Raw genomic sequence first — 10,958 nt, forward strand, 5'->3', positions numbered from 1 at the left:
TACAGGGTCTGACATCACTCACTGCAGGTTTAAAGTCAGTAATGTGACTTTCCCTTCAGTCCATTTTAAATCCATCCATCACAGAACAGACAGACAGACAGACAGAGAAACAGACAGACAGACAGACAGACAGACAGACAGACAGACAGACAGACAGACAGACAGACAGACAGTCAGTAGTCTGGCCTGCAGCTCCCCCTGCAGGCCGCCTGCTGTCACAGAACCAACTTTCACTTTCATTTTCCTTCACTTTTTGGTCTTCATCTGTTTGAAACAGAACATCTCCTCCTCTCCCTCTTCCTCCTCTTCTTCCTCCTCCTCCTCCTCTCCCTCTTCCTCCTCCTCCTCCTCTCCCTCTTCCTCCTCTTCTTCCTCCTCCTCTCCCTCTTCCTCCTCCTCTTCTTCCTCTTCCTCCTCTCCCTCCTCCTCTTGCTCCTCTTCCTCCTCTATCTCCTCTCCTTCCTCCTCCTCTCCTCCTCCTCCCCCTCTTCCTCTTCCTCCTCCTCCTCTCTCATTATTTCTTTACGTTGAACTTCTCCATCATACCAGATCATTCCAGGGCGACAGGAGGATTTGTTTTTGGTTGTGTCATGGCTGTGACCTTTGACCTTTGACCTCTTTACTTTTGGTTTAAAACATTACCAGCTGTAATTAAAGGTCAAAATGTCACATGTGAAATCTCAGACTTCTCAGAATCTCAAACTTTAGACACTGCAGCAGCTGTCTGTTGCACTGAGTCTGTCTGTGAGCTGAATGTCTGTGAGCTGAATGTCTGTGAGCTGAATGTCTGTGAGCTGAATGTCTGTGAGCTGAATGTCTGATGAGATGTGAAGGAGAGACAGAGCAGCAGCTGGAACATCTGAGAACAGAAGAAATGTGACGATACAGTTTTCATGTTGATAAGCACATGATGCGTCTGAAAGCTGCACAGCCTCAGTACAGCAGAGCCAACCTGGCTGGAGCTGATGACGTCACATCAAGGGCTCAATTAGTATTATTATTAGTAGTAATAGCAGCACTAGTAGTTGTAGTATGGGTATTACAACAGTTATTTAGTTGTTGTGGTGTATTTATTTCTCAGTCTTGCGAGTTGTTGGTGATCTCGCGGGACCGTGACACCTCCCGTCCAGCAGGTGTCGCTCTACCCAGAATCCAGCGGTTTGAGTGCGATGATGTGAAAGAAGAAGAAGAAGAAGAAGAAGAAGAAGAAGGCGCAACAGGGAAAATGTCCGCTCCGAAAACTGTTCCTAAAGACGCTCAGGTATTTATGGATAAACATGGATCTGTTCGCCTTCAGTAACTCACAGTTCAGATGAATCCTGCTCGTGCTAGTGTGTGATAATGTCGGTGACGTCAACCAGCTCGTGCAGCGACCAGTTTGTGCATATTGCTCTCTAAACCCGCTAGCTTGCAAGCTAGCGTTAGCGTTAGCCTGTTCACAACAGCCGTTAGTGATGCTAGTTAGCGAGCTAAGCTAGCTTGTAGCTAATGCAAAGACTGTAGAAAATAATGTTGTCGTGTCTTTTGGATGGATAAACATCCAGGATTACCTGCAGATAATGAGTTTTGTTTTATCTGTATCTATTGCAAATTGCTGTTAAGTTTTGGCTCAGCAGCGACACGTTGGTTTAAGTTAACGTTAAGTCGCTCTGTGTTTTGACAACAAAACGGGGGGGGGGGGGGATGAAGAGGATGAGGAGGAGGAGGAGGAGGAGGAGGAGGAGGAGGAGGGGGGGGGGGAGGATGAGGAGGAGGAAGATGCCCCAGTGAACCTGCTCAGTCACATGGTGTCATGATAGTAAATGTCATTAATGAAACCAGGTTTGGAGTCAGTCCGGTACTTACAACAATAAGGAAAGTAAACGGCGTGTAGCTCTACGTCGTTATGCACAAAATGACTCAGAATACTATACGAATCAGTACATTTTCATTAATATACAATTAATTCGCCCCTTAATTCATGTAAAAACCCTTAAAATTATCTAAGGGTGTTATTAATGGAGGTGATCCCATCGAAACCTCCTTAAACTCCCCTGCACTTTAATGTAAAATTTCAGGGCGACAGGAACTTTTCCGTTAATTTCCACTTAATAACCTGTAAGCCTGCACAAAAGACATGAAAAATCCCTTAATTTCTAGAGTCTCTGTGAATCAACTCATAAATAAATCCCATATAACCCCATGATACTAACCGTACTTTTATAAAGCTGTGTTACGTTTAATGGATAATTCATGTTTATGTGATGAGAAATGAAGGACATTTCAGGGATGACATGAAGGGGTTTGGTGGTGATATGACGAGCTGAACCCAAACTCTGAACTGAGAGGAGAAAAGCTGCAGCTGCCTCCTCTGCTTTTTATTACGGATGAGCTGCTTTCCCTCTAGATCAGAATATGGTTGTTTCCCCGCAGGTGATGATCCAGATCCTGAAGGACATGGGCATCACCGAGTACGAGCCCCGGGTCATCAACCAGATGCTGGAGTTCACCTACAGTGAGTCTGAGCAGACTGAGACTACAGATGACGACCTGTTGGCTCATTCTGGATAGAAACCCTTCAGTTAAATATTTAGCTTGTCTACAGCAGCACTTCATTTATTATGCAAGGCAACTTTATTTCTGTAGCACATTTCATACACAAAGGCAAGTCAAAGGCTTTACACGAGATATATAAGACATTCAAGAAGAAATACGGCTTATGATAAATAAAAAACAAATCAAAAGACATAAAAGAAGAGAGAGTAAATACAGAATTAAAATGCACAAAAACAGAATAAAGATCCAGTTGCACTTTGAGCCTGGTTTTGTTCTTAACCCTTCTGACCCGGCTGCCGTCTCCCCTCAGGATACGTGACGACCATCATCGAAGACGCCAAGATCTACGCCACGCACGCCAAGAAGTCCACCGTGGACGCCGACGACATCAAGCTGGCCATCCAGTGCCGCATGGACCAGTCGTTCACCTCGCCGCCGCCGCGAGACGTAAGTGTGTGTGTGTGTGTGTGTGGAATAGATGTAATTTGGACCAAAAGGTATAGAGTAGGGGTCGATCGATATGGTTTGCAAAATAACGATTCTGATAATTGGAAAAATGATGAATATCGGATCCGATTATGGGCCAGGCCGATAATCGGTCGACCCCTAGTTTAGAGAGGTCCAGGTTCCTCCTGTGTGCAGAGAGGTCTGACCTGGGATCTGCTGCCTGGGGAAGTTTTGTCAAATTCAACATTTTCACCTTTAAGAAATCTAAAAGTTGTAAGTTAAAACCCACGAGAAGATGAGAAGAGCTCTGTGTGGTGCTGCAGAGGAGAGGAGAGGCACAGAGGAGCGGCAGCCTGCCGGCAGGTGGAAGCTGGTGAAAGGTTTTCTCATCAGCTGGAGATGCTGCAGGCGGTGTGATGAGTCTGATGGAGAGGGAAGATATTAAGTCTGACACAAGGATACAAACTACAGATGGGTTCATTTGCCATGTGAGACCATTTGTTCACAACAGTGTTGGATGAAAAGAAAGAAAACCCCTTTCTCCCTGGTTCTGAATTGAATTCAGTCGTTTGAACAGTTTGAGAATTTCAGATATCTTTAATTGTTGTCTTTATTATTATTGTTTAAATTAAATGCCTTAAAAATTGCTCAACACATGTAAATGCATCATTTTTCAGCCCTGAATTAAGTCATAAGTCTTATTAGAAGTCTTTAAAATTCAGCAGTTTCTTGGTGTGCTGTCTCCGTTCAGACAGCAGTCCGGTCTCTGATAGGACCGCAGTTATTATCATCTTTATTTCAGTTGTTAAATTGTCCTTGTGTTTAATTCTCAGCAGCATTAACGAGCTCGTCCACAGTCTTAACTTTAACTTGGAGACTTGGAGACCTGCAGAGACCTGCAGAGACCCGGTCCTCGTGCAGCGGTCCACGTGGTGACCGTCTGTTTCCTGTGTTTCTCTCCTCAGTTCCTGCTGGAGGTGGCGAGGCAGAAGAACCAGACTCCTCTGCCGCTCATCAAGCCGTACACCGGACCCCGGCTGCCCCCGGACCGCTACTGCCTCACCGCCCCCAACTACCGCCTCAAGTCCGTCCAGAAGAAGGTAAACCGCCTCCGTCCCCTTCATCGTCCCGTCTCTGCTGAGTTTAAACCCAGATCCCGCTGTCAGACCGGGACCGCTCGGTCTGAACCCTCCGGTCTGAGCTGTGATCCGGTCTGAACTGTGATCCGGTCTGAACTGTGATCCGGTCTGAGCTGTGATCCGGTCTGAACTGTGATCCGGTCTGAGCTGTGATCCGGTCTGAACTGTGATCCGGTCTGAACTGTGATCCGGTCTGATCTGTGATCCGGTCTGAACTGTGATCCGGTCTGAACTGTGATCCGGTCTGAACTGTGATCCGGTCTGATCTGTGATCCGGTCTCAGCTGTGATCCGGTCTGAGATAGAGTTGTCACGGTGGTGTCATTTTGACACCGGTGTCGTTTCCCTCCTCAACACCGGTCACACCGGTTATACCGCCTGTCGCCACTAGAGGGTCTAAGCGCTATCAAAGTCAGCGTCACTACAATGAAAATGAAACTTATAATTCCTCTCCAAACTCACGTTAACGGCATTTGTAAACATAACACTTTTTAATCAGCACATATATAACACTGGTCAACACTCAGGTAGTTAATGTGAGTGCAGTGCAGATTCTGGCACATTGCCCTTCTTTAAGGGGCGATCATACCGAGAAGCGTCGCTACAGGCGCATCCGCTTCAAAAACGCCTCGGCAGACCGCGTCGGGCAAAACAGCTTGATGGCCTGAGGAGCGGGGCTGCGTGTGCGACCGGGTTAAAGACCGCTAATATCAGCTTTTCATCTGTGTTTTCCTCTGTCCCGCCGTTCCCACCACATCAAACCACATCAAAACAGGAAGGAAAGCCCGCCTTCTGCTTGATTTGATTGGTTGCCTGGCCCAAATGTGACATTGACGAGCGGTGCGACTCCGCGCCTTGCGCGGAAAAGTTGAGAATATTTTAACTTTTACGTGCGCCTAAAAACCGCCAGAAAAACGCGAAGCGTGTCGCAAAAGAAGAGCACGCGCCAGGCGCGCCGTACCATAGGAAAACAATGGTTTTGGTGGCGACGCGTTTCTAGCAACGCTTCTCGGTGTGATCGCCCCCTTAGACTACCATTGGATTGTACTGGACACATTGCTGTCACTAGGTAAGGACAAATAATTAATCCTATTCATCCTAATCTGTCATATTAGTGATCAGATTTAGTGATCAGTATGTTGTTAGTATGTCCGTTTATCATATCAAGCTCTGAATATGTGCTTTTATTTTACAAAATACAAAATAACGGTATTCCCGGTGTGGGGCTAATGCCACCGGTGTGGACTCCAAAACCGAATGCCACCGGTAACACCGCCCACCGCGACGACCCTAGTCTGAGACACAACAGACTGCAGACAGCTTTGAACCAGACTTCCTCACCTTCTCCTCCTCTTCCTCCTCAGTTCCTATTATAATGTGTTTTTACAAGGATTCTTTTGTTTTATAATGTTTGATAATCTGTTTATTTATGTATTGTTTTTTTACATTTCAATTTCAATTTATTTACATTTCAGCAACAGTTTTTAGTGTTTTGTTCACTAACTGTTTGATGTTTGTAACTGTTCTGATCTTCTGTTTCACCTGTTTTCTCCGCAGCAGTTTGTTCGCTGAACGTTGTGCGGATGTTTTTATGTTTTTATGTCTTTATGTTTTTATCTCTTTATGTATTTATGTATTTATGTCTTTATGTCTTTATGTATTTTTCTCCAGGTGTCGTCGTCGGCCGGCAGGATATCGGTGCCTCGCCTCAGCGTCGGAGCCGTCTCCAGCAGACCCTCCACCCCCACCCTGGGTGAGTCCAGCACCTCCGTCCTGTAGTGCAGCTGTGAGGCAGCAGGGGGCGCTCTGCTCTTACAGTGTGTCCGCTGCTGCCTGAAATCTCTCAAAAAGTCTCAAATTATCTAAATATAAGGCCTGAAAATGTTAGTAGAGGACAATTTTTTACCATGAAGTTGAATTTAAATTTCAATCTGTCAATTTTTCATTGACAGAGTCTTTACATCCGCTGATATTTCGTTGAAACGGAGTTGGAGAAGTAAATTAGTCAAATATCTTGAATTGTGTCGTTTCACTGAAAGCTGTGAGTGGGAGCGGCAGAGTTTCAGAAAATAGACCAGAATGCAATGCAGCCGCAGCTCGTGTCTCTGTGGATCTGAACAGCCAGGCTCAGCATCGCTCTCTCTCCACTTGCACTTTTTATTATCATAATAATAATAATACATTTTATTTGTATAGCGCTTTTCTAAATACTCAAAGACACTTTACATAATAAACAAGATACATAAAACACATAACAGACAATATCAATGATTAAAACAGAGAGTAAAAATTTAAAATAGAGAGAAAGATACGAACATTTTAATTAAAAGAGCAGGAGGCTGGAAGACAGTTAGAGATGAAAAGTGAGACGACTCGATGCGCGATCAATACAACCAGGATACCATGTGATCAATAAAAGTTCAGCGACAACAAAGTCTGACTGTGCAGAATTCTGTTTATTTCTGAGACTCAAATCTTTCTAGCGATGCCATTGGCTGCTAGAATGTAAACAACAATTTAAAAATGTCATTACAAAGTGACAATAATATAATTTGGATGGAGAGCTTGTGAAACTGTGATGGTCAAGAGTCTCATTAGTGATTACTACAGCAGAATAACATGGAGCTGATATCACCATTCATGTTCCTGACAGCAGAATAACATGGAGCTGATATCACCATTCATGTTCCTGACAGCAGAATAACATGGAGCTGATATCACCATTCATGTTCCTGGCAGCATGCAGACTGACACATTCTGTATTGAGATGTAAGGAGTTTCAGGGTCTCTCTCTCTGTCCTCGGCGGGTCGTCCCGTGTCTCCTCAGGAACTCCCTCGGTCCAGTCGGTCAGCAGTAAGGTCGGAGCTCCGGTGTCTCTGACGGGACAGAGGTTCACCGTTCAGATCCCGCCCCCGCAGACGGCCACGTCCAAAACCGGTAAGACGCCGACCGATCCGTAACACCGCAGCATGAACGTGACTGAAGGAGAAACCGGTTCCACTGATGGGGCTTTTAGTTTCAGACTGAAGCTGCCACTCGCCCGTATTTGATTTCTTTAAATTTGACCATTTTCATGCCACACTTCCTCTCCAGTGTTCAGAGTTTCCTCAGAGGTTTCTTCTCATCAGGCTGGAAAAGCCTCTGAAACATTTAGAGCATCATGGGAAACTAAAACTCTTTATTTTAATTAATTTAGTGTCAGCAGCTCTTAAAGGCAGCGGTGAAATTAAAGTCACAGTGAAATGTAACTAATCCTCCATGTCATAATACACACTTCACAATAAACACAAACATTTTTACAAAATTAGTATTTTCTTGCATTTTTCTCAAAATCTCCTTCCTGGAAAACAGAGTATCTTTAACTGTGACATCACACTGTACCAGGAGGAGGGAAAAAAACTACGACCAATAAAACATCACAGATTTCTGAACAGCCCCGCCCCTCCGCCCCTCCCATCCAATCAAACTGCCTTTCTCTCCCTAACTGAACTCCCATTGGTTTTGATTGATCCCTCCCTGCGTTAAGCCCCGCCCACAACATCCTGTTTCAACAGGAAATGCATCACATTCAGGAAGCACGATGCTCTCAGACTTTAAAATCAAAAGTCCAGAGCTCTGTTTCGAAACCGTTCCCTGCTACAGAAACAGTGAACTATCAAGTGTGTCCGCCATTTTGTACTAGTGTCAACAGTTAATTTGATTCACTATATAATCCACTATAAAGTACCCACAATGCACTGCAAATTGTAGTGAACAGACTGTACCCTACAATTTCTCCTGTATACCACAATACAATGCGATCGTGTCTCATGCTAGTCGCTAGCTTGTCATCAAGTTCCCTTCCTGTTGGTTTTGAATGAATAGAACAAAACATGCACAGTACACACACACACACACACACACACACACACACACACACACTCAGCTGTCATTAAAACGCCTCCCTGCTGTTTTGTCCCTCAGCCGCGCCGTCCACGCCCGCCGTCCCCAACGTCCTCATCAACCCTTCTCTGATTGGCTCCAAGAACATCCTCATCACCACCAACATGGTGTCGCAGAACTCCGCCGGCGAGTCGCTGAAGAGGAAGCACGAAGACGACGACGACTATGACGCGTTGTGACGCCGCGACGCCTTTCAACACGATCCTTAAAAAACAAACAAACAAAAAAATAGTCGGTGACCCTTGACCCCGGCATCGTGAGGCATTACAACCACTTCCCTCTGTCGTTACATCGCAGCCCGCAGGAGACGAGCTGGGTTATGATGCGTTGATGTGTGATATTATTGGCTCTACACCTTTAGTTTTACCTAAACTTCCTTCATCCAGTGAAGGGATTTTCTGAGCGAACAGTCACACTTCTTCATCTGGGATTTTACTGGTTTCCACTGAGCAGCTAAACCTGTTACACCTGTTAAAGAAGCAGAAGAAGAAGCATGTGTGCTCTGTTGTTACATTACTGACATAAGAAACCAGGCAGGTTAAACTGCAGTGAGAAAGAAGATGTGGTTCGACTGTTAGCTGCAGTTAGTCACAGCAGCAGAGACAAAACTGACTTTAACATCTGAAGATCCAAAACTGCTTCCAGTCTGAACCAGTTGAGGTGAACGGATCCAGCTGAAGACCTGTCTGACTGTTTCCACCTGTCTGACTGTTTCCACCTGTCTGACTGTTTCCACCTGTCTGTCTGTTTCCACCTGTCTGACTGTTTCCAGCTGTCTGACTGTTTCCACCTGTCTGTTTCCACCTGTCTGTTTCCACCTGTCTGACTGTTTCCAGCTGTTGGTTTCCAGCTGTCTGACTGTTTCCAGCTGTCTGACTGTTTCCAGCTGTCTGACTGTTTCCAGCTGTTGGTTTCCATCTGTCTTCAGAGTCAGACTCTCTCTGTAGATCTGAAACCTTCACACAGTTCAGTGAGACTTCAGTCTGTCGGCGGTGTGGAAGCAGAACTGAATTCTGGTTCTGGTGAAACTCTGTCTTCAGCTTCCAGACTCTGTGTGTGTGTGTGTGTGTGTGTGTGTGTGTGTGTGTGTGTTGGAGCCGTAACACTGCAGACACAGAATAACAGAAGAACCAACTGAAAGCTGTGATATGACTCTGTGCTTCACTGTAAACCGTCTGAATACAAACCAGGAGACAGAAAGATGGCCGACTGGCCTCGGTGTGTTGTGATGCCTCATGATGCCTCATGCTGCCTCATGCTGCCTCTTGATGCCTCATGCTGCCTCATGCTGCCTCTTGATGCCTCATGATGCTTCATGATGCCTCTTGATGCTTCATGATGCCTCTTGATGCTTCATGATGCCTCTTGATGCTTCATGATGCCTCTTGATGCTTCATGATGCCTCTTGATGCTTCATGATGCCTCTTGATGCTTCTTGATGCCTCTTGATGCTTCTTGATGCCTCATGCTGCCTCTTGATGCCTCATGATGCCTCTTGATGCCTCTTGATGCTTCTTGATGCCTCATGCTGCCTCTTGATGCCTCATGATGCCTCTTGATGCTTCTTGATGCCTCTTGATGCCTCATGATGCTTCATGATGCCTCTTGATGCTTCTTGATGCCTCTTGATGCCTCATGCTGCCTCTTGATGCCTCATGATGCCTCTTGATGCTTCTTGATGCCTCTTGATGCTTCATGCTGCCTCTTGATGCCTCATGATGCCTCTTGATGCTTCATGATGCCTCTTGATGCTTCATGATGCCTCTTGATGCTTCATGATGCCTCATGATGCCTCTTGATGCCTCTTGATGCTTCTTGATGCCTCTTGATGCCTCTTGATGCTTCATGATGCCTCATGATGCCTCTTGATGCCTCTTGATGCTTCATGATGCCTCTTGATGCTTCATGATGCCTCTTGATGCTTCATGATGCCTCTTGATGCTTCTTGATGCCTCATGCTGCCTCTTGATGCTTCATGATGCCTCTTGATGCTTCTTGATGCCTCTTGATGCTTCATGATGCCTCTTGATGCTTCATGATGCCTCTTGATGCTTCATGATGCCTCTTGATGCCTCATGATGCCTCATGCTGCCTCTTGATGCCTCATGATGCCTCTTGATGCTTCTTGATGCCTCATGATGCCTCTTGATGCCTCATGATGCTTCATGATGCCTCTTGATGCTTCATGATGCCTCTTGATGCTTCTTGATGCCTCATGATGCCTCTTGATGCCTCATGATGCTTCATGATGCCTCTTGATGCCTCATGATGCCTCTTGATGCCCCATGATGCCTCTTGATGCTTCATGATGCCTCTTGCTGCCTCATGATGCCTCATGCTGGGCAGACAGTCTGCTGTAAATATGCTAATATGGGAGCAGCTAGTTGTGACTCTCCTCATGTTCTTGTGGAAACTGCCGTCTGCTGCTCGTTTTTATAGGGAAATAAAAATAAAAAAGGTCTTTGTGACAAAAAAGTGGAGTCGTCTCGCTGTTGGTCTGTGCTTTATAATATGATTTCTAATGATCAAGTTCATTAAAGTCCAGCAGCTTCTGTCAGCAGCAGCAACACAGCAGAGAGGAGCTGCTACTTTCACTTTTGGTTCTATAGGTTTGAAGTGTTTGTTTTTAGTTTTTAATAAAATCCTTTAATTCTATCAGAACCAAATGTTGCATGTAGAATACAAACACTTTGTATTATAACTTTGTTACTCGCATTCAGATTAGCTAATATTTCATAACGGCATGAATTTGCATATCAGAACCTCCTGTTTCAGTCTGAAGAATGAAATAGTGGAAACTACAGATGCATAAAAATTAGTGAGGAGTTATTTTCAAAATAAGATGTACATGTCTCTCTCTCTCTCTCTCTCTCTCTCTCTCTCTCTCTCTCTCTC

General features: G+C 45.3%; 1 protein-coding gene across 1 annotated transcript; it reads left to right on the plus strand.

Annotated features, from left to right (window-relative positions):
* Positions 1 to 1,207: 1,207 nt before the first annotated feature.
* taf9 (TAF9 RNA polymerase II, TATA box binding protein (TBP)-associated factor) lies at positions 1,208 to 10,958 on the plus strand. The gene is made up of 7 exons (XM_071913117.2): positions 1,208 to 1,261; positions 2,413 to 2,494; positions 2,846 to 2,982; positions 3,948 to 4,082; positions 5,792 to 5,873; positions 6,948 to 7,058; positions 8,085 to 10,958. The coding sequence occupies exons 1-7, from the start codon at positions 1,226 to 1,228 to the stop codon at positions 8,240 to 8,242; spliced, it is 741 nt and encodes a 246-aa protein (XP_071769218.1). The 5' UTR covers positions 1,208 to 1,225; the 3' UTR covers positions 8,243 to 10,958.

The sequence above is a fragment of the Centroberyx gerrardi genome, chromosome 11 (genome assembly GCF_048128805.1).
Source record: "Centroberyx gerrardi isolate f3 chromosome 11, fCenGer3.hap1.cur.20231027, whole genome shotgun sequence".
NCBI classification, from domain to species: Eukaryota; Metazoa; Chordata; class Actinopteri; order Beryciformes; family Berycidae; genus Centroberyx; species Centroberyx gerrardi.

What these genes read in the sequence shown, in the direction of transcription:
- taf9 (XM_071913117.2), top strand. Translation starts at nt 1,226, where the DNA reads ATGTCCGCTCCGAAAACTGTTCCTAAAGACGCTCAG. An exon ending in GATGCTGGAGTTCACCTACA is followed by an intron (nt 2,495 to 2,845) that starts GTGAGTCTGAGC and finishes GTCTCCCCTCAG; the next exon opens with GATACGTGACGACCATCATC. An exon ending in TCAAGTCCGTCCAGAAGAAG is followed by an intron (nt 4,083 to 5,791) that starts GTAAACCGCCTC and finishes ATTTTTCTCCAG; the next exon opens with GTGTCGTCGTCGGCCGGCAG.